The sequence below is a fragment of the Sinohyriopsis cumingii genome, chromosome 14 (assembly GCF_028554795.1).
Source record: "Sinohyriopsis cumingii isolate HCF-2022 chromosome 14, ASM2855479v2, whole genome shotgun sequence".
Taxonomy (NCBI): domain Eukaryota; kingdom Metazoa; phylum Mollusca; class Bivalvia; order Unionida; family Unionidae; genus Sinohyriopsis; species Sinohyriopsis cumingii.
Window position 1 is genome coordinate 38,273,195 of NC_142974.1, and position 24,375 is coordinate 38,297,569.

Below are 24,375 nucleotides of genomic sequence, written 5' to 3' on the forward strand. Positions count from 1 at the left end.
TTGGACTACCCGTTCCCAGTCATTGTACACAGTACCATTTTATTCTAGGTGGTCAGTATTGGAAGAATAAGTTCAACACATTTATTTGCAAAGGCTTTAAAGAGAGTTCCTTGTCATTTATTAACTCTTAATTAATAATAACTGAGAATAATTTAATAATTACCCTCCCTTTTTCTTATTCAACGTGCTGCATGCATTCATCCCATCCTACAACAGTATATTTACTCATTATCATAAAGATTGATGTATTTTTCAGATTTAGTCTGCAAGAATTTTCAGCCTGCAGCATCTCGTCTGACTTCTGATTATTTATTATTTGCGCACGTTGCTTTCAAATGTGTGTTTGGTTTTATAGAAAGGTCTCCTTTCTCCTAAAGGAGCTTTAATTTATTATTATAGAAATTATTATGCTTGTGAATGTTGATGCAGATGACAGTAGTTTGCAATTGTTCAAGGGACTTAACCTCTGGTGGATTATATTAACTTAAAGCCAATTTGTGAAGGATATTTTCAATACCATAGCTTTGAACTTTCGAAGGTCAACTGACTGTACACATTTCACATTAAAGCAGGAAATAGCATAATGCAATTATGGAAGACTGTGTCAAAATCCATATGTTTGTTCATGCCATTTAATTATAAAACATTGTAGTTGTAGCAACAAATGTGATTCACAATGATAAAAACGTTAGATGAAATAATTTAAAAAAGCTCATAGCATAAAGTGCGTTGTGGTAATACATGGTTAGCATGGTCAATTGAGGAATTGTAAATATATATAAAACAAAAGTAAACAACTTAAGGAAGTGATGCAAACTGGGCACACACAAGCAAAACTACCAGATACCCTGCAATTAGCAGCACCGTTTTCTTATACAGATATCAAACAGCGACGGCGTCAATGTCATGCAAATTATTGAACTTAATCTCTTGTGATTAAATGTATACTGCTATTATTAGGCACTGGAAAATACTTCTTATCTGAATGAATGAAAACAATTTTCACCTTAATGCACTTATATTTCCAATGTGTTTATTCACAGATATAGTTTTGGCCGTAAGCAAATCATCTGGAAACTGTCATTGGTATGGGAACCTCGGCATCAACACAAAATAACGGGGGTCCCTCTAGAATAATAATCGCCAATTCGTTCCTGCAGACAATATCCGCAGCACTACATAATATGGAATATGCGACAACATCGCAACCAGATGGGACGGAACATAATGCATATGGTGAGAAAGAAGTAACAAACGAGGAAAAAAAGATTGGAAAAGAAACAATATTTAATGACCTAAATGAAAACATTAATAAAATCAAACAAATTCCAGATTTACGAGCTGACGATGGAAATTGGAACGTTGATTTATTGAAGAGTCTTTCCGTCTTCTCAAAGATATATTTTGAATTTGATGAAATTGACCATTTGCAATATGATGACATTCGGCAATATCGACGTGAAGCTGGGAAGCGGCTTTCAGAGTCACCTACTAGTATTATGTGTAAAGTGATAATGGACAGTTGGCAGCGTGGCTCCATTAAGGAAAATGAAACAACGGATGATAGGGAATATCAAGGAGTAATACATTCTTTGGTTATTTTACAAAATTATTCTGACTGTACACCTCAAGTCGCATATGACATCGCAGGGGAACCAGATTTTCTGGAGACATTAAAACTAATTCTGACAACATTTCTTCCTAAGCATATGAAAGGAGAGACAAAGGTAACTTGTTGGCTTAATGTTAGTGATAAAATATAAACTATATTTGGCAAACAAAATATAAATATAACTATAGTCTTTGAAGCTACAAGAAAGTAGTTACGAAAATATTCCTCTGGTAGAATTGTTGTTTTTACACCTTTACAACACTGAAACGATTAAAACATTTTAGCAGCACAATTTTGGGGAAATATCATAACGTGTGGTCAGGAAATCATCGAGCCGAAGTCAACTTGATTTATAGGTCACTTCAATAAAGTTTCATCATATGATGTAATCACAATGAAACCCGTGCAAATATATTGTCTGGATGGATTTAAAATTAAAACTTTAATCTTTTTTCAGAATGAAGATGAGCGTGTCATACGCACTTGCTTAGGAATATATCACAATATATCCATGATGGACCAAAACATTCCCCGCTTACGCAGTCTCAAAATTGTACCAGTTCTCGATTCCTATCTTGATGCTAAGGAGAAAATGCACCATTTGTCAGCATTGGCAACTCTTGCAAACATCATCGATGAGCAAGAGAGTGCGATTCTTCGGGACAAACCTGACGTTGTCGCATTTTTGTTGGAAACACTCAAATTAGCAATTCAAAGCGAAAAGCACGCTAATAATGGGTGGTCAGCACAAGAATGTGCAATGGGTAAGTTACATTGTAATGATGGTTATAATTCCTACTGTTCCTATGATATGACCAGGAAGCTACCTAGATATATTTGAAGAGGGATTGTCTTATGACTGAAAATATCGGGCATTATTGCAACATAAAAGGAATGCTGCCTACAGTTTTCTGGATTTGGCTCGTTTTCATTTGTATTCGTTACAAATTGATATAAACTGTAGACGCATTTCAGATGTCAGTGAATAGCTCATTATGGCTAATAGGTGCTGTTTTAAGTTTTGTTGCCCTACCCTGGAAAACCATAGGAAAATAATTGGATTATAGCTAGATGATTAAGGTTGAATTGCCCTCCTCTGTTGTTGTTCACTATATTGCGAGCCTGCTTGTTGGCTGTGCTACAGGAATATTGCTTAAAATAATCATTTACACCTTTACACATTGTTTTGTACGTATAAGTGTTTTAGAGTTGGATAAATCGCCGCTACGGGCACGTAGTCGGAACTAACACAGCAAATTCAGCCAAGTGCCGCCCCATCTCCGGGTTTGGTTTCTCTAGATTCATTCTCTTATAACGGCCCTGGTTCTAATAGAATAACCGTTCTGAAGATAAATGTATCTTCTTGATATAAGTTCCATGATACTTAGTACGACTTTATTTTCCATTGAGAAAATCGTTCTATACGTAAGAGAATAATCTAGAATGTTTTGCGTGATATTTTCTTTTCTTCGGGTTAAAGCTAAAAGTATGATATTTTCCTGTGTTGTTGAAACGTATATTGCACTAAAACGTAAGTTGAACATTAAACATTCTGTGTTTACAATATGATACAGACCTGCAGATACATATATTAACATATTAATCTAGCTAAGAATGTACCAAATTAAATACGTTTAAATCATTGCATAAACTTTGGAATCCAACGAATAAGATTTGTGCAGAGTTGAGAAAGGATACTTATTATAAGTAGTATATACGTTTTGCCATTGAATCATAATGTCATGGCTTGTGAGAACGGTATAGTTGATCATCGACGCCACCAAATTCCATTTTTTGTGGCTTGACGGAATCGACAAGTGTAATGTGATTCAAACAAATGACTCAATCTCTACGAATAATTTGTCACTCTGTACATGAACAAATTATTCATATCATGCAAATTACTTTGGAGAACCAGTTGATATTTATTAAATATCATACTAGAGGGATATATGGGAAAATCAATTAGAGAAAATCAAAGACATTGCAGGTAATGATGATTTCTGTTGAAACATACAGGTTTCACTCATCGGCGTCCAATGCACAAAAATGAATTCTTGTCTAGAATACCTGCACCATTTTTGACGATGCTTAGTTGTAATATTTGGTAAGACACCCTATATCAAAATGGCACCCATATCATCTTTGGCATCCATAGCAATCATTTGGAAACCATGCGTTTGACTTCTTCTTACCCAATATCAACTCGTTTTTCTATGAATTTGTGTTAGGGCACACTCTATCTCATTTATATAAATGGTTATTTTACTTTCAATATATTGGTTTCCATCACATTTGTTTGGAAAATCTACTTTCGACTTCTCTACAGAACAGCTGACCTAATATTAATAAATATTGGTTGGAACGTGTATTATGGCTATACATACATACATATACATATACACATATATATATATATATATATATATATATATATATATATATATATATATATATATATATATATATATATATATATATATATATATATATATATATATATATATATATATATATATATATATATATCATCATCATCATCATCATCATCATCATAGGCGGCTCAGTCTAAAGAGACGATCCCGAAAGGCGCCCTTGGTGTGTGGTCAGTCTCTGGGGTTTTGACATCGTCTGCTGTGGCTATGGAGGCCTAAGCGCGAGCGACAGTCTCTATTGTAGTTGGTTCAGACGTACTGGGAAGTCTGAGCTGCTAGGGTTGCTTCTCTCACGTTTCTCTGCCGCCAGCTGGCATCTCCTCACATCAGCGACTGTTGCGCCCTTGCGGACATTCCGTCTCCAAGAGCCTCGGTCCTCGGCTGCACTTCTCTACGTGTATGTGTTTAATATCGTATTCGTTATTAATATAAAGAAATAGGTTATTAAAATTCCGCTACAATTTACCTGGTGTTCCTGACGTTGTCCGAGTTATATATTATAAGTTTAGTAACAGACATTCTAAACATAACTATCATTTTATTTTGTGAACTTTTAGAAGATTATTGTCCATTAGGTAAATTTGTTTAGAAAATGTTAATCGTGACCCGAGTCAAGTAGAGGACTATATAGTCTTGTCACAGGTTAGATTATAAATTCATGCTTAAACAGCTAGCAGAATCTATTTGTAGTATTGTTGAGAACAGTAATTAATTTGGGCTGGAATACATATATTAAAATTATTTTATTGAATTGATTTGTCTCTTGAAATAAACAAGTGATCTGATAACAGTTTTGGAAATAGAGACTTGGATTTATAGTGAAATAAAACCAAAGGATATATTCTACGATTGTATTATTGTGATCGAACAAAAGACTGTTGGCACATCAGCAATGCAGATCAGCAATGCAAAGGTTATCACAAAATCATCAACACTGTCAGCATTGGATTGAGATTGGATTTCCGATAAAGTTTATTCACAACTTTAGATTACTCTGACTTTTTTGTAGTTCTATAATTATTTTGTGATTGAATTCACAAAACTGTAAATTCCTTTTTTCATCTTCACTTCGTGCTAAAATAAATTATTTTGTTGAAGTTTACAAACCTTGTAGCCTCTCACTCTTTTATGTTACTTGTTTTAGGAATACTCGCAATACTTCTCTCAGCCTGAAACATACTGCAGACCTAGCCCTCTCCAAAATTAACCTTGTGAAAATCTTGCCCGTTAAGGATAAAAGCTGATAGTCACTAAGGTCTCTTTAATTTGGCCTCGACACCATGCTGCCTTTCATCAACTCTTGCGGCACATCTTCCTAGTCGAATCTTGCCTGTACGAAGCCGTTCAAGTTTTAGGCTGAAACTGTTGCATCTACTTTTAAGGTTTATGGTGTGATGTTTCCTATAACAGGACCTTTACCACTCTTGATTGTCCGGATTGCGTGTATGATCCGTTCCGTGGTAATGTACCTACGGTGTTATCTAGGTCCTTTCCATCTTCAGTGACGGTTGTGTTTTCTATTTATGTGTCCCTGAGCAAGTTCTTGAAATGTTACTTTCACCCTTTGAGATGTTCTGCCAGTTTACTTTGAATACCCCCATCCTTTTCGTGTAGAAACTGACCTATGTTTATTTCTTCTTCTGAAAGTTGCTGCTGTAGAGGGCACTCATGTCATTTTGTAGCAACGCTTCATGCATCTTTTTTAAGCATTTCGGCAAGTTTATTATCTTTATTCGCGTTATTATACACTTCCAGGTTTTTTGTCTCGTATTCCTGATGAAAATGCTGTTTTGTGTTCTGGTCTTTGTTTGTACACGTCTCTGCTTGATTTCTCGTTTGTCTCCAATCTTCATGATTATATCTTCTGACAGTCTGATCTTAAACTGATTATCATTGCTCCCATCACCCGTGAGCCGATAGGTGCCATATCATTGATGTGTCTATTCTACAGTTTATTTATTCCGTAGGCTGCCGATTATTGACTTTAGGTTTGCAATTGCTTGATCTGAGCAAACAACTGCATGTCAAAAGGCCCTCACAGTGATCGAAAGGCCTTCTGCACCGTGCGACATAGCAAGATGTTTGATTTGACTTTTTGTTTGATTTTCTGTTGCAGAACTATATTAAAGTATTATATTTGAAAAGTAAAATAATACACCACACAAATCACAGAGATCAAAAGCCATTTAATACTTCATAAAATGAACTCGTGAATGAAGTTGCTGTATATTGCCTTTTATTCAAAATTACTAAAAACTTAGGACTAACCCAACTAAACTGGGTATTCTTTGTTTGATTCCTATGCACACCAAATGAACGACATATTTATTTATAAAGTAATTACATGATGTACGATCCTGAACGAATGAACGAACCTGACATCACAACCTTGAGCATAAAGCTGAACAATGGGCGTAACAGAATGATACCCAGTGAATTCAAGAACAGGTATAAAAAAAATATCGTTCTTAAATGGAAATAATCAGAATATGCAACTTCAAAAAGTAACCAAACGAGAAGCTACGGATGGAACATGGATCTTGCAAACAAACACGATTTATATATGGATATTCACTGAATGAATAAACACATGTGAGAACTGGATCGTTCTATGACTACGGGTGCTTAATGAACATAATTTGTGCACACATATGAACAATTTATGGTTCATTCACGAGCAAGATATATGTAGAATTGATTTTCTTTTATATAGTTATATTGAAATATACTTTCACACCTAAAGAGAATGCAGGAAAGAATACAATTTTTTGTTTCACATACCTCTACAGCTGAAGATTGATTTTTTTAAAGCCTTAACGACTTGTATTTTATTGTGATGATGCAGGGATAATGTATCCTATAAGTACGCTGGTTGCTCTGAAAATCTATGCGGCAACGAAACCCGAGTACATTTTGAATTATATATAATGGGTGAGAACATTTCAGGTCAAGCTTCATGTATGTATTGGCAAACAGCAGATGCTTGACGACTGTGATGCGTTTAATATGGGCGTTGTTGCAAGCAAGAAGTCGCAGCTTACACTTACCCCAATGAGACAAAATAAGAATTATTGGTGTAATTCTTAGCCTGTGTAACTATGATGGTCACTTGATCATGCAGAGAATCATAATGTCATCAGCCCAGCAATACCTGTCATCCCCAAGAACATGGAAAATAAATGAAGCTCGGCTAGGAAAGCTGCAGTTCATCTACTCAATTTCTCAATTCTCGCTTGTAAAAGCTTGTCTGCACCTTTGCTGTGTATGGTGGTGATTACGATTACTGGTCGATACGGTGGCGATTAACTGCGATATAAAACTTCATCTTGCTGATTTCCAATGAATCCATGCTTCCAAATACATGCTCGATTTGGAGAACTCACTGACACTTAAAGGCTTCTAATTTATGCATTTTATTCGTCTCTGTCTTTCAAAAGCATTTCCGCCAAAGACTACAATCACTGGAACAACATCTGTTTCGAATTTGATTGCCAAAATATCGGCAACTTCCATGATTTGTATGTGCGCACCGATATGAAGCTTTTCGTTGATGTCTCTTTGTCATTTCGCAATAAAGACTCTCATACGTAAAAGATCTATCATGTGTACTGCATTTCATCCTCATTGATGCTCTGCTGTTGAAATCCAGGTCCAAGTTACAACTGCTCACTGAATCCGAGTAGAATTTGTTTATAGAACGTGGCTTTCGCTCTAGCATGTCCATGCTGCATCGTCCCTACCTTCATATGTGAACGGAAACGACACCCGAACATGCAAAATGTTTACATCTTACATAGGTATGGGTGATCATTCACGTGATTTCCGTAGGCGATGTCGCATCGGTTGATCCTGCTCACATGGATGTCCAAAACCCCACACGCAGCCATAATATCAGCGTAGGAATGTTGAGGCCTCCATTCTGAGCCTTTAATTCCTACGCCGTATCAAAGGAGTTCTTTCTCTCACCTCAGAGCAAACACTTTTATGGTTTTGTTCTTTTTACATATACCCTTTTATTCACATATGCTTCTAATTTTTTTAAAATCCATACCTTTAGAAAAATGAAATGTAGCACTTGACGTTTAATAAAAGATATTGAACAACACTAATTCACGTAAGAATACTATTTAGCTTTATAAATTTAGACAGAGACATAAAAAATGGATTTAATTTGCATTCACAGGCAACTTACTCTCAATCGGAACATAGGTTCGTGAGCACCAGTAGGTGGTGGCGTTTCTTACTTTTTGAATAGCCTATATACTTAAATGCAAGTTTCAGTGCAAATTTAAAGGACTAACACTATCTATAGTGTTACGTATATCTAATTTAATTCATATTTGATTTAAGTTGAATTTGATTTGATTGTTTGTGGGTTTAGGAATCATTTTAATTTCTTTACATGTCAATATAATGTTATTTTGTTTACTACGAATTTGATATTTTCCAGAAAATTTAGTTTCACATGAGCTTTCCTTAGATACCTAATAATAGAAGCACTTGTTTCTATTTTAGGCTTAGTTCACGGCCTAGATTGAGGGTCAAGTAAACGACATTTTTGCTAGGAGTAAAATGATTGGTTCTTATCCAGGCCATACATGAGCTATGTTACTTTTTCATGTAAATATGATCACGTCATAATCTATTTCGCAATATATTCGCAATTAGGCATTTCCGAAATTGCGAAATACTTGGTATTAATAGTGTTGTTGAGAGAGAGAGAGAGAGAGAGAGAGAGAGAGAGAGAGAGAGAGAGAGATTATAGTCCAGGGCTTTTAAACACTTGATATCAAGTTGTTTTCTTATGTTTTGACCAAAAATGAACTCTTGAGTTTTGAGTTATTAGTCAATTTTTCTCCGAATAATTTGGACTCTAAAAGATTAATTAGTTTCTCTGAAAATATTATTGTGTTTATACATAATTCTTGAACAAGGACAATTATTGAAAATTATGTTTGTATTTCCAAGACCGGAGGATAAGTTATTGTGTTTGTATAAGTAACTGTCGACGTTAACATAGTACAAGCTACGTCATACGTCATCGCCTTCCATCTTCAATTCTTCGTCGGGAATCGAACTTGGAATTATTAGATCATTTCAATATTAGGATTTCACAAATTTTATTCGTGGACTATTCTTGTATTATTTTTGGATTTGATTCTGGAAACCGTAAGTCATCATATTTTTTCATTTATACAGTATTTGTCCAGAGAAAGAAATGATTTATTATATTTTTCAAAGCTTGTTGTTTTCACTTTTTCTTGTGTTACCGTTTATTCATTTCTCTATTTTTAGGGGGCATCAAACAGATAACCCTCCCCAACTTAGCCAAAGCTTTTAAATAGGTTTATGTGTATTTGTTACCCCCGAAAGTGTGTTGTTTGTGTTAGTTTTAAATAGATTTTCGAAACTTTTGATTTAACAATTTGGAATGGGGTATTTCAAAGTTTCCCTAGTGTGTCTATAGGGTTGTTCATCCGAGAATGATATATATTTTCCTCTCGGGATTCCTTCTCTAGTAAATTTGTCGACCTTGCTAAGGTAACCTATGTCCCATGTTTGCTATATGAGTGTGCTATGTGTTGTGATTGCTATCATTTGTTTTCTTGTGGGGACAGCATATTGTGTCAAATCTATTCCCAGTTGTCTTACTTTCTCCCGTGTTTACATTACACCGGGAGTGTTCTTTTAATTTGGAATTTTCTGCGAGTAGCGTTATGTATATAACTTTAAAACCCTATTGGTTTATATGTGTGCACTATATGTCGCACTCGTATATTGAGAACGAAAGAACTGTGCTCGAGGTGGGGTCTGTACTTTCTTTATTATTTGTACGTCTCCCATCTCGAGCAAGTTCTCTTTTATTTAAGTTTATGCCAAAGTTTTAAAAATATTTGTATTATATTTTGTTTTTTTTAGTATAGTATGGAGCTGTACTATGGTTAGTATTTAAAGATTTTAAAAAAATTAAAAAAATAAATAAATGGGGGTGGAAAACTAGGGTGATGTAGTTATATTGTCAAGGATGTTTCTGATTTCTATATTTTTATTATCCCTTCCATAAGGGTTCCTTTTCCAGACTCTTCCATGGGCCTGTTCACTTCGCGTAGCGCCATGTGACATAGCCCCATGGCGTCCTTGTCTGTACTTTCCTCATTGGGGATATGATCATCTCTTATCTATTGTTATCACCTGTCCACAAGCTTTCATAGTTGTTACAGTGTAATTTGTTATTTTGTATAGTGTGTTTTTGTAAAAATTTCCATCAAGGTACATAAGGTTTTGTGGTTTGCATGTCTCATTTTTTTGTATTTCTATTATAGCTTGTTCCCTATTGTTTTTGGTTTGTATGCAATGTATTATTGTGTGTGTTTTACTAAAAGGGCCTTTCTTACGCAGTGGATATTTTGGCGGTACTCTGACCATATGCCGTCTCACTGCTGCCTCTCCCGTCAACCATGCATCATGCATGTATTTGAAGCAGAGGCTTTGGATTTCTCGGGGGCCTAGTTTTGACCAGTGCCCCCATGTTTTCTTCCAGTTTATATACATATGTTCTTTTTCTACTTTACATGTTATTTTCGCTGTGATTTCCTCCCTTATCCAGTTATATATAAGTTTTTCGTCAATTTCCCTCAATTCCTTTTTATCTCTATATTTAAGTAATAATTCATTCGTACTTCTAAATTTCCTAGTTATTTCACGTAATTTTATTTTTATATATGTCAATTCTGCTTCTAAGGGTAAAACTAAACCAGTAAATATATATTCCCTCCCACGGTAGTTTAGGGGCTGAATTTAATCTTTTAAATCTATTTAGTATATTTGTTATTTTGAGAAGTATAGGGCTAGGTATTCATATTCCTCCTCTTTATTTTGCCCTATATAACGTTTCTTTGTTTATATAATGCATTTTGAAATTCCATATATATTTTACAATCTGGTTATCTATATATCTTATTTAGTGCAAGCTTATTTATGTCTATCGACTTCATAATATAATTTATATTAACATACATATATGTTTTTGCCACTTGGGCTCGTTCCATGATGGAAGTGCACAGATATCAACATTTTTATTTATTTCGTTTTCTATTTTTTTTACAGTTCTCCTTTTCTTCATTTATTCCAAAGTATATAGCTCATGATTTAACATTTTTTTAAAAAAATAGTTGTGGTGGTATATTCGAGTGTTTACCTCTCCAGTTTCCCATTTCCAAAATTTGTTTTATCTTGATTGATTTGCGACCCGGATGCTTTACCAAATTTTTCGAATTCTTTAATTAAGTGTTTAAAGGATTTTGGATCTTCTATAAAGTTGGTGCAATCATCAGCATGCTGTAGCATTTTCACATCATCTTTTATATTTGGAACTCTTATACCAACTATTTCTTTGTTGAGTTTTATGCTAATACTCAGCATTTCGATTGCTATTACATATAATAGCATAGATAGTGGGCACCCTTGCCTCACTCATCTTTGGATTTCAAATTTTTCTGTCATGGCTCCATTAACCTGTACTCTAGAGGTTATGTTGTTGTACAGTATTTTAGTCCATTTTCGGAAATTATCTCCGAAACCGAATTTTTTTTTAGACCTTTTTGTATATAGTTATGTTCTAATCTATCGAAGACTTTTTCTTGGTCAAGAAGTAACATAGCAGCTCCCTTTTTTTTGTTTTCATGTAAGTAGTCTATAATTGTTTTTATATTAGGTATGTTATTTTGTATATCTATTTTTTTGGGTCCACATGTCTGATATACACTGACCATTTGGTCCATATCTTTTTTTAATCTGTTTGCTAATATTTTGCTTATAATTTTGTAGTCCATAATTAAGAGGGAGATGGACCTCCAATTTTTTAGGTCTTCTCTTTCTCCTTTTTCTTTATATATTAAAATTATAATACCCTCCCTCATACTTTCAGGCATTTTGTTGTTACTAAGTAATATATTATTGCATAACCATTCAAGTATGGGCGACAACTCTCCAAAGAATTTCATATAGAAATCTGCGGAGAGTCCATCTCCTCCTGGTGCTTTCCTTTTATTCGATGTTTGGATACTTTCCTTTATTTCTTCTTGCGAGATGAAACCCTCATATAAGTCTTTATGTTCTGAGGATATAACCTCGCAATATACTTCATAATTTCCCCTTGTTCTGTTGCTAATTTATTGTCGGGAATTTTTAATTTATCTAATATCCCCACCCCTTCCTTCTCTCTTCTCTTTTGTACAATCCTTCTACTGTTTTATAAATCTGGGTGAATTTTCCAGCTCTAATTTCTCTCTCTCTCTCTCTCTCATTTCTTCCTCTATATACGCCTCTAATCTCTTTTTTAATTTGGTTTCTAGATCATTATTATTTGTTTCTTGAAGTTGAAATTGTATTACTTCTTTTTCCATTTCCTTTTCATGCTTATTATATTGGAGAATGTAATCGCTATTTCTTTGAATTTCTTTTTTAAAGTTTCCCATTTTAAAATGATATCTAAATTTCCTCTTTGCTTAAAATCCTCTATTTCTTTTTTTATTTCATTTATAAAATTAATATCTTTTAAAAGTGAATTATTAAACATCCATCTCCCCTTACCCCATCTTTATTTTGTTTTAATTTCCATAGTCATGTACATAAGTTTATGATCGGATATTTTTAAGTCTGATATCCCTGCTTCTTTATGTATATTTTCATTTCATCGTAATTTGTATACAGATATTTATCTAGTCTACTTCCTTTATTTTTCTTGTATTCGTATGTATACTCCTTCCTTAATATATTTAGCCTTCTATATATGTCAACAAATTCAGGTTTTTAAGACACAAAAAAAAAAGAATTCCATTCCCGGTTTAATTCTTACGTCGTTCGGTGTTAAATCCCCTTCCCTATCAATATTTTCACCTACCCAATTAAAATCTCCCCCTATAATGACATTTTCCATGGTATATTTTTCAAGGTATTTCGTAAGTGTCTCTAAAAATAATTTTTGTTTTGTTTCTGTTGGCTGGCATATATATATATATATATATATATATATATATATATATATATATATATATATATATATATATATATATATATATTAATTAGATGGGTCTTTTCAATGGTTATGTGTAGAAGCCTTCCTTTAAAACATTTCCCCTCATCTATTCTTTCCCACATTAGTCCTCTTTTATTTTTAATCAATGTTGCTACCCTCCCCCCACATCATTTCCTTCATAATCGTTATTTAAAAGTATACCGTCTAAAACACTTTCATACATTGCCTATTTTTCATTATTAAAGCCATTATGAGTTTCTTGGAAAAACATTATATCATAATTTACATCCTTTGGAAATTTAAGTAACTTATCTTTATTTATTCCGTTAATATTTACAGACCGGATCAATAAGTTCATTCCTTCCATTCCTGTCTCTTACCAGGGTGTCGCATTGATGGTTATACTGTCTTAGAATTTTTGTTTTTGTTTTGGTTTGGTTTAGATAGGGGCACTGGTTTCCCCACCCTCCTCAGAAGAGTTGAGCGAGGTTTCACATTCTGTTACCATTGTATTATTAGTTTCTTGTAGTGTGCTATCTGGTTCGCTTGTTATTACAGTTTCTCGTTTCTTCTTTGCTGTCCAATTCCGTTTCTGTTTCTGTTTCAAATTCCGTTAATTCTTCTTCTTCGCTGGTCATGTCATTTCGCTATCACTTTCGGTTTCCATTTCATCCTCCTCTGTATCTCCATCTTCCTTTATCTTTTTGGGTATGCTTTTTCTCATCTCGGTTGGTTCTTTCATAGGTGTGTTGTATTTTTTTCTGTGGTGATACGAAGTCCGCTTTTCTCTTTTGTCTGTTTCTTCTGGGTAGGGCAGTCGATGTCAAAGGTTTAATCCCCACTATTTCATTTTCTGCTTCTTCTTGTGTTGTTTCTATTTTCCAGTCCTTCAAATATATTTTTAGAGAGTATATTACTCTCGCTTGCGGGTGTGTGGCTCGTTCCCGTTCTGGTCGGGCTCAAGATTTCTTCCCATTCTGTTTTTTTTGGGCCATTTCCAATATTTGTAATATCAATTTCCGGTAGTGTGCGTATGGTATCTTCTTCTGCTTGCTTTTCTTCTCTTATCTGCCGGATTAAATTGAATATTTGTTCTCCTTGTTCTTTTTGGTGTTGTTGTTGTTGCTGCTGATAATCGCTCTGTTTGTTTTCGGTGACTTTGCTTGCATAAGTTGTTCCATTTGCATTTGTCTCTGTTGTTGCCTTTGTTCCTGGGCATTCTCTGGGGCCATGCCCTGTTGGATTGCATAAGGGGGCACCCTCATTTTCACAGCCTTTATACTAGCTCTTTAGTCTGAAACCTAATACATAGAAATATATAGGGATCTTCTTTGCCTCTTCTCTTTTCACGTAGATAAATCGTATCCCGGATTTGATGGGGGCAACACTACACACAGTAGCAATCTTGTGTGTGATGACTTTGGTCCCGAATTTTTTTCTTCTCAATCTTCTGCACCAATTCTGTGTTATCAACGTCGAGTGTAAGGCCCATAATATGTATTTCGGTTGCTTTGGGCTTTATTTCTTTTATATATGGTGGTGTTTTGGTGACCGTAACCAGCATTCCTTTTATCTGTAGGGTATCCTTCTCTATTAGGGGGGTTTTCTGTTTTGGATATAGCACTAGTTTGTTGAGCCCTCCATTTTGCAGTGCATCTATTTTCCCTATGTTGATTCCTAGGGTGTTTAGCGCTGTTAGTACTTCACTTTGCCTCGTCATGGTTTGTGTTATCCCGAAGTCCAGTGTTTGTACTCTCTCAGGGTGGCAAACAATGAGTCTCGTGGTTTGGAAGTAATGTTTAAGTCTAGACCCCGCGGATCTGACGTTGCTGCCATTGTACCTCCTTCCATGTTTTCCAGGTATGCGATTGTGCTGCAGTCAAGGTTTACAGGTCGCACACTACTATTTATATCCTATGCTAAGAAATATCTCTCAAAATTAGGTTTAAGTAAATCTATTAAAGTCAATGTTTGTTGTTTCTTTGGTTCTACCAAGAGGTTCAAACAGAGGTGAGTATATATCTAAGTCCTGCGGACTGTATATGCTAATCCCAGCTGGGATTAATACATGCAGTAAACATAATCTAGTTACAATATATGGTTAAATACAGTATGAAATATACAAAAAGGTGTTAGTATGCATAAAAGTCTCTCCAAAATTCTTACTCAACCTTGCTTGGTCCTTGCCATCTGTTTTGTTGGTGCCATGGCAAGATTTTGAGTAAAAGCAAGTATTTAAAAATCTCATTACTTTGCTTCTCAGTAATGACTGTTTTTCTCAGTAATGGGTGTCACTGTTTATTCAAGCCGAAACACGTAACACGGAACATGGGTTTGTAAGGACCAGTAAGTGTTCCTGTTTCTTACCCTCCGAATAGGCTATCTACATAGATGCAAATTTCAGTGCAAATATAACGGACTAACAATATTTATATAAAGAGTATTTAAATATATTCAATTTTATTTAGTTTAGGATGTTATTGATTCATTAAACTTAAAGTATTAAATTAAGAATATGATTTAAGATATCAAATGTTCGATCTCTTTCTAACAAGCGGTTTACATTTTTAACATTCATTTGAATTTTGTTTTAAGACGGAAGTTCTAAACAATATTTCAGTATTGTCTTGTTTTCTTCTCTTTCTTTTCTACTGTAACGGTCGCAAGAACATAAACTGTAAACATACAGTTCCCTTCATGTGTCCCAGTGATTGAAAAAACTCAACAACAGTTTAATAGGATGTTGTTCGACTAAATTTGCTTCACTGTCAAAACAGCCACTGCTCTGTAATGCCGGACTGAGTCATTCCAAAATCAAACAACAACAACAACATATATACAACACAAAAAGCCATATGGCATCTTAAGGTCACTTCAACTTTGAGAACATATCATACAAAACATTTTGAGAAAGAGAGAGACACACACAAACGCATCAAAATCGAGTTATGTGGTACTTTTCTTAAACTATAGTTCCTTACACACAGAATGGTGATTGCATCCTATATGTTGGCCGAAAGCAGCTCATTTTCAAATTAGCGCCATTAAATATAGCTAAAGGTACCGAATTTGATTTCGTTACTTCGTGTGAAACGAATTAGATACTGTTATCTACATTAATGACACTGGCCTGAAAAGTTACTGGGCTACAAATAGGATAAATTTCGCATTTGCTATGTGGCACGAGCTACGATAGAAAAGACTGTTCCATATACTATACACATCATTAACCACAAAAGATATCCACACCATCTTAAGAGTTACCGCAAAAATCTCAACAACTGAAAATGTGTTATATCAGATCTGTCTTCCTCAAACATTATAAAACACCCCGCCCCCTCCAAAAAAATCGCTAGGTAAATCAAAACTGTAAACAATGAAAATTCCTGCAATTAACAGACTGAGTTCTTCATTCATCAGTCCACACGCTATAGCACGAGAAGATTTCCATATAGTGTATCGTCCATTGCACTTGCAATAAAAGGATTAGCCATATTTCCATGAACGAAAATAATAAATTCCAAAAATATAATGAATTAGAAATCTGATTCTTCACTACATAATTAGAACTATAAGGTAGTCTGTACTCAGAATTATAAAGTACCGTATCGTGGTCTACCGTAAAATATTTTCCACATCAGTACTGTTGAATGTGTAAAGTTATCCGTATAAAAGTATATTAAATACTTATTTTTTATTTTATATCACACCCATCAATTAAATGTAATCATACAGCAATAATATCAAATGGTTTTATCTGTATATTTTCTGATATGTAGAACTTGTTCAATTAGGGTGGACATAACGCCTCCTTGCTCTTATTAACATACTCGTATAAATGCGCAAAACCTAAAACACCTAACACTTATAACTTTGATCCTTGATTTTTTTTCCTCATTTCTAAAGACTGATTCTACTTGGATAATAATTCAGATTTTCTTAAATAAGTGTAAACCTTTATATACAGTGAGAAGCAATATACTTGATGCATAATAAGGTCTTTTAACTAATTTGCAAAAGTGCAGGGTAAATTCAGATTAATTGGAATTCGTTTTGCATTTTTGAAAAAATAAAGATATATTGCAATATACTAGATATTTTTATAAGTGAACTATTATTCAACAATTCAAATTTTAAAAGTAAATCTAGGCTCATTATGCGAGACAGAAATTTTAGGTGTGCGATACGGAATCACAGATTGAGTATCTGTATTGAACCCCTGATCAACTTTATATAATTAAATTGGTATTTAATAAATCAAACGACTGCAGACAACGTTTTATAATTTAAAAAAACTGACTTTTGTATAACACCAAATCATGAGTAGATGCATGTTGGAAAAAATGCAAACATGTGTTCAGTCTTTCTTTTCCAGCTGTGCGCCGCATAGCCAGAAATGATGCAAACAAGAAAATTCTTGTTCGGCTGGGTTGTCTGCAACATCTGGTTAAACTGGCCGAGATTGGAAATGTGGAAGAGCAAAGAGGTAAAATACCTTGATCTAAAATGATTCTAAAAGTCTCAGCGTGTCCTTATTTTCTGTATAGTTTTGGATCAAACAAAGTGTATTTTGATACTATGTATCTGTCCATTGCCACATCTTTTAAACTGAATGATGGAAATTTAAAACCGTGGTTGTCATTTTGTTGAAAGGAAATGAAACTGATCTTGACGATGTACTGCTTGTGGCTTTCATCTCTTGTACTGACATTTATGAAAATATTTTTTCCAAGATTTGATGCACCGTACTAGCTTATAAGTCACATTTAACTGTAAACGTCATATCCCTATGAAGGTTGGGTCCATGCTGTTTGCATTCATTTCCAACGTATATGCGAAAATCTTGTTATGCATATATAATTTGAATTTTGTGCTTAACATTTACTTATGATTAATCGTTTGATAATATAATTAGGATGTTTTTATACCTGTTTTTCATGCTATATGTTTTTAATAGGATGTTTACAAACCATCTGAGTCTAGAACATTCTAGGAACGAATTTACTATTATAATGACTCGAATAAATGTCAAGTGATATATATATATATATATATATATATATATATATATATATATATATATATATATATATATATATATATATATATATATATATAGATATATAGATATATATTCATCAAGATACTTACACTAGTATGAAGTTTATGTGGAATTTAAACAATGCGTGAACAAATTACTTCTTTCCTCCAGATTTACTAAAGATGATGATGCCATTCAAGGATAGAGCATTTAATTATCACATGTGATCAAATTTAATGTCTGACTTAAAACAAAATTCTAAAGATTCTATATATGTCTTATCGATGTGCCCTAAATCATACCACGAAGAGTCTGATAAAGGACAAACCATAGCATGACAAAGCTAATTTGTAAAAAAATGGACCCAAAAACTCATCTCAGTGCACACAAAATTACATATCATACTTGCAAACTCTTCCTTGTTGTACTTCTCTGAGGCAATCTGAACTAAGAAGAAAAAACCTCGATCACAGGGAGTACGGAATCATTCTCTGGCTCATTCGAGTCTCATCAGAAAACTACGTAATTTGTTTCATTGTTATTGAAGAGCAAACGTCTATCTCAGGATGGTACGAGATCTTACTTTTGGAGAAAATTATAAGATCCTACGATCGATGACGTCAATTAGACACATTCAATGCTAGATAGGTTTCGATCCAGGGTACCTCACAAGGGAGGAAAACGCTGGAAGATATTGTTTAAGCCTCCCTGTCAGGGTATGAGCAGCACCTTCTCAGGGCCTGAGGCAGTGAAGGCAATGTGCAGATTGCGAAGCTCTGAGAGAAGAGAGCAGTGATAGCGCTCCATAAGTTTTAGCAGGGTTGGATCAGATCAAAGTAACCTAACCGGTCATTGAGAAGGCACTGGTTTCCAAACGTCGGTCACTTTGGTTATAGTTCCATCATCAGAATTGGTACAGGGACCATTTCAATACACAACATACTCTTTGCCTATGATTGATGCTGCCCAACAATCATGTCTGCGACAGTGAGGTGGCATATGTGCGCCGATATGGGAATGGGAACGAATATGTACTTTCTTAATCCTGACGGGTTGTGGGCATCATTTGAAGAATGTCAAACTTCGTTCTCATATATTGAGCCAAGGACGATCGTGCCTTGTCCTCTTACTAATAATGTTAGCATTGATCGCAGATACACACCATCTGCTTTTGTGTATTTGAAGAAAAACCGGAAGGCGAGTTAAGCATTATTGCTGTGTGTCTAAGGCACTGTGACAAATTCACTGATTTTAATTGCATAAACATAATGGGTTTTGTTTCTACTATAATCCACGAATTGTAACAACTGGTCTCTCAAATGTAAGCAGGAACGTAAGTATCATGCTTGTGGAAAACAATAAATTCACATTACAGAATTGTGTCATTAAACGACTGACCAAGGAAACCGTGTATTGAGCCCACTTTAAAGTGAGACAGCCTTCTAATTAAATACATAATACATAAATGATACTCTCCATTATACCACTGTCCAAGGGAGCCATATATTACGCCACCTTATATTGAGGGAGTGATGTATGTTAATTAGTGAAACTTGCATGGAAACTAAATTTGTTTGAAAGATATACACTTAATTTTTTTTTAATAACACAGAGGCAGTTGGAGCTATTTTGGTTCTGACTTTTGAAAAAGACAACCACAGCAAGATCTTGGATGATAAAGAGCTAAATATTATTGATTTGCTGAATGGATTAAAACAAAGATCTGGAGATAAGGAGATCATAAAGGCCACCGACAGAATATTTTGGATACTTCGGGAGGAGCTTCAGAAGTACGACCAGTATAAACACATTGGTACACATATGCTTCACATTTCTTAGTGTTTATCTAATTTCTATGTTTGGAAGATGTTTTAGTTATCACAGAAGTTAAGGTCACATTAGAAGATATGTGGCATAATGATCAGCATGATGCAGAAAGAATGATTTTAATTCAAATTAGATGATGTGGATATGGAATGACAAGAGGAACAAAGACTGGAATAGAATAAAGTAACATTAAACATTTAAAATATAATATAATAGAAAGAAATTGACTCATTCACCAATAAGGTCTTATATACCTGCCATGATTCATTTTACACCGTGTATAGTCTTATAAAAGTCGTATCCAACTGCAAACATCTTATGTGGCAGAATCTGTAGGCTTATATTGGTAAAACAAGCAACATATACTCTGATCTGGAAGCTTACCTCGAGTACATCACCATCAACAGTTACCAAGCTTCGTTAATAATTTGCATATGGGATAAGGAAGAGTCATGTTGATCAATGTGACGGAAAGAAAGAAATTTGTTTCTGTACAAAACTTTGATTTTCCGCCACTTTCCGTTAATAAAATGTGCAGATAGCTTACACTTAGGGTAAATTAGAAACCTGTTTATTTCAGACTTAAACGTTAAGGTCAAGGTCACTATGAGTGAAAGCGCAAACGTTGATTCTGCCCATTAAAGTCTGTTCTCAATCATTTATGATTACTAAACAGTGTGGTTCGCTTGTATTTACCACAAGAAATAATCATCTTGACTATGAAGTCAAGATTGCAAAGGTCAAGTTCTTTGAAAGTGATAAAATAACAATGGTTTCTGCTAAGTTTGCTTTACATTATATTCGTCGATCAAACTTTGTTGATGACTTACATTAAAGGTAAGGAAGATAATTATTGATTTTGAGGCCACAATGACTTAGCTAAAATTGAACATTGAAATAAGAAATGGTGTTTGCACAAAAAGGACTCTGGAATCTAGAGCTCTGTAATGGCTTTAGAAAGTGTCAAAGATTTACCTTTTTAAATTTTAAAAGAGGTTTCATGTATTTTATAAACAAGTGTCTTATTTGCCGAACTCATTTGCATAATCGTGAGGTGAAGAAAGCGGAAAAAGTAGAACGCATTGACACAAACCGAACTGTCACAACAGTTATGAAACAAGGTTTGACTTCAAAGTGTTGTACTTGTTAGATAAGTTGAAACCTCTCAAACACTATGTTGCTTCACGCATGTGACCTACATTAATTTTAAAGAAAATAGTGGTGTTCTATTGCAGGAACTACTGATCTGCAGGAATCGAAGCGATGATGAATCTGATATATTAATCAGAATTCGAAATTTTCTAGTATAAGTAACTTAAGCTTCCAAAGATAAAACAGGTTTTAAACATATGCAGGAAATCTGGATATAACCGCATTTGCGTAGTTTAACTAATCTGATGCCGCATAAGTTGCCTATTCACGAAACATTGTACTGTACAAATTAGCAGTGATGCTTTTAAGTCAATGACAGTTTATCAAATTAGTAATTTTGATTCGGAAATTAATATGCAAATAAAATGAGGATATTATAACTATATGTTTTACTTTGACAGACATATTTATTCGTTAGATAAATTAAGTAAACTCCTCACAGAAAAACAAATAGAAAGGCACAAGGGATTGTCAGATTATATAGAAGGGGAACCCGTGGGAAATTTAGAAAAAGGAACGAAAGTCGAACTAGAGGAATCTAGGCCAAAATAGAGGGTGTTGTACTAAAATCCGAAGCTCGATGGTTTGAGCTGGAAGAAAAAGCACGAAATATATTTTAAATTTCGAATAATGAAATTATATCAATAAGATAATAAAGGAAATAATTTTAGATGATGGGACAAATTTATCAGACCAGCTATATATCTTAGAAGCCCCCACATAGTTCTATTTGGAATTGCATTAAAGCATAACTGCTCATCTGGAGGCTAATGATATTCAAAAAATTAAAAATAGATTTTTAAATCACAATATTTAACTTAGAGAAGTGGAATGTGAATCATTCCAGGGTCTACCAACATTGAACCAATACAGCATGTCTCTAAAACGGATGGAAAATGGGAAAAGTCCTGGCTCAAGATGAATTTACTGTAAGGTTCTCTAAATATCCTTTTTGGGACTATTGTGGGACTTATATGCAGATCAACAAATTAAGAATATACTATAGCAAACATTTAGATCTTCAGACTCAAGGAGTGAACGCATGTTTACCAAAAGAAGGCAAAAACAGAAGATATCTCCGGGAGCTATTACAGCTAGGAGTTATAAAAGTATTTCTGTCAATAATCAGTGTTTCTCAGAAAGGACTTACGAAAGGTGGATTCCTTGGAGACAAATATCAGGCTATTATATGATCTTTCGTATCAACTAGAGAAGAAACATTGATATGGTTTATTATTCATGATAGACTTTGAAAAAGCCTTTAATTCAATTACCTGGAAATAGACTTATAATATTTCATTTTCGGTGATTCTGTTTGTAAGTGGTTTGAGCTGTTTTTTAATAATTCTTAAACTTGTGCTATAAATGCTGGAAATATGACATCATTTTTTATCTTGAAAGATGATCCTCTTGCTCCTCATTCCTTTATTATCAGTGTTAAAAATTTAGCTATCAAAGTAAACCAAAATGCGGTCATACGGGGTCTTGCCTTAGATGTCAGTGAGTATAAACTAGGTTTGCATTCTACGACTTCAATATTACTTCAAAGCATTGTGTTAGTTACTCTTTCACTAAACGTGTTGCACCTATTTGTCCAAATATTGTCCATTTGTCTAACAAAGAAATATTTTAGGAGGTAAACAATTTAACTTTGTATGTAATCTCTTGCTTATTTTGGCTAACTATTTATATTTGCATATTCAACACGCAAAGTCCTTCCATTTATACATTTATGCAAACCATGAACCTTTAACTTGTGCATTGCGGAAAACAGGAAATATTACTCTTATATTGCAAAGTCTATGTCAGCTATACACTGTTACTTGTGTCAGACTATCTAATTTGTGCCAAATGAGATTGCGTGCAATATAAATGTATCCACAAGTGTGTGCGTATGTCTCTGTTCTATTTTGTGTATTATTTATTGTCCTTAAATTAATTGACAACCATAATATTTTGATTCTCAACCTATTACATGGATAATAAAGAATTCATTAAAAAAGTTAACACCAAAAAAATCATGTTCACAATCGAAATAATTCAGCGAGGTGTTTATTTGCAGACGATTTGTTTTACATCGATCAGGCAATTCATCGTCCAGGATCATTATTTAATAGTATTAGTATTATAATACAAGCATGCAATATTGTTCAGAAGTTGCTGATTTACTAATTTCTGCCTTCAGGTTTAAATACTGCACGTTCATAATCACACTGCAAACCATGAATAGCTACATATATTTCTTGATTAGGAATCAAACGTATTTAATACAAATATTCATTGCATGAAAGTATATATCCCAATAGCTAGAGAAACTTTAGATAACGACCTTACTCCAAATTATATTGCCTTTTCACACAGGGATAGAGAATTTGTAATCAATTAACAGACTAGTTGATAGGTGCAGACAATGTTGAGTTGAAATAAAATGTCTGCAAAGTTAGTTATAGATATTACCTAGATGCGGACACTAAACAGTTCAGTTTAATTTCCAGCATCGATCGCTTAGGCTTTACTAATGAAGTCCACTTGTGAAATCTATGATGGTCATTAGTATAACAGGCTTTGTTATCAGCGGAAATGATCGATACTTAAGCGACTGCGAAGATAACGAGGCCATTTTATAAAAGCTTGCATTGGTCCCAATTTTAGAAAAAGTGAAAAAGTTGGTGTACTTATAGTTCATCGGTTTCCCGGACTCAGTCGACCTACTTGAAGATTTAGGCATCATAACTGAAATGTCTGATTCTTGCATAAAGGAATAAAAAAGAACACTGCGGCAGAAACACAAATAGTAATAATGTAAGATGGACATCTGACTCTATGAATCTTAAAAACATGGAATATTTCAAATAATATCCTACTCATTTCACATATACGATATATTGGTGAATACGTTAAGTAGGTATATGATATTTAGAATAAATGTGCAATAAGTTCTAGTCACATTACAAATGAACAACGAAGATAAAATTGATGAAGCTGTTTAAACAAACCAGTGATCTCACGCAGAAGATGGAGATTGAAGGTCTAGACAAAAAGTGAAATCCCTTGGAAAAGAATCGCTACCTCTGATATCATAATCCTTGATTTTTCAAGGCATGACCAGGAAGATTTGCAAACTATTACTTATTTTACACACGTGAACGACTGACGCTGGAGATTATGACTTATATTGCGTAGAGACGAGAATGCACCGTTAGTGGAAAACTTGCAGAGCCAGCATCAATTCAATACAAACTCTGGCTTTAGGATGGTTTTAGAAAAGGTA

General features: G+C 34.1%; 1 protein-coding gene across 1 annotated transcript in view; it reads left to right on the forward strand.

The window, feature by feature from the left end:
• Window positions 1–1,060: 1,060 nt before the first annotated feature.
• LOC149783607 (uncharacterized) overlaps window positions 1,061–24,375 on the forward strand; it is a 42,668-nt gene continuing 19,353 nt past the window's right edge. The window contains exons 1-4 of the mRNA XM_089931857.1: window positions 1,061–1,727; window positions 2,070–2,376; window positions 17,460–17,570; window positions 19,738–19,938. Coding sequence (XP_089787983.1) covers window positions 1,089–1,727; window positions 2,070–2,376; window positions 17,460–17,570; window positions 19,738–19,938 — 1,258 coding nt within the window. The 5' untranslated portion in view covers window positions 1,061–1,088. The remainder of the gene's footprint in view (window positions 1,728–2,069; window positions 2,377–17,459; window positions 17,571–19,737; window positions 19,939–24,375) is intronic.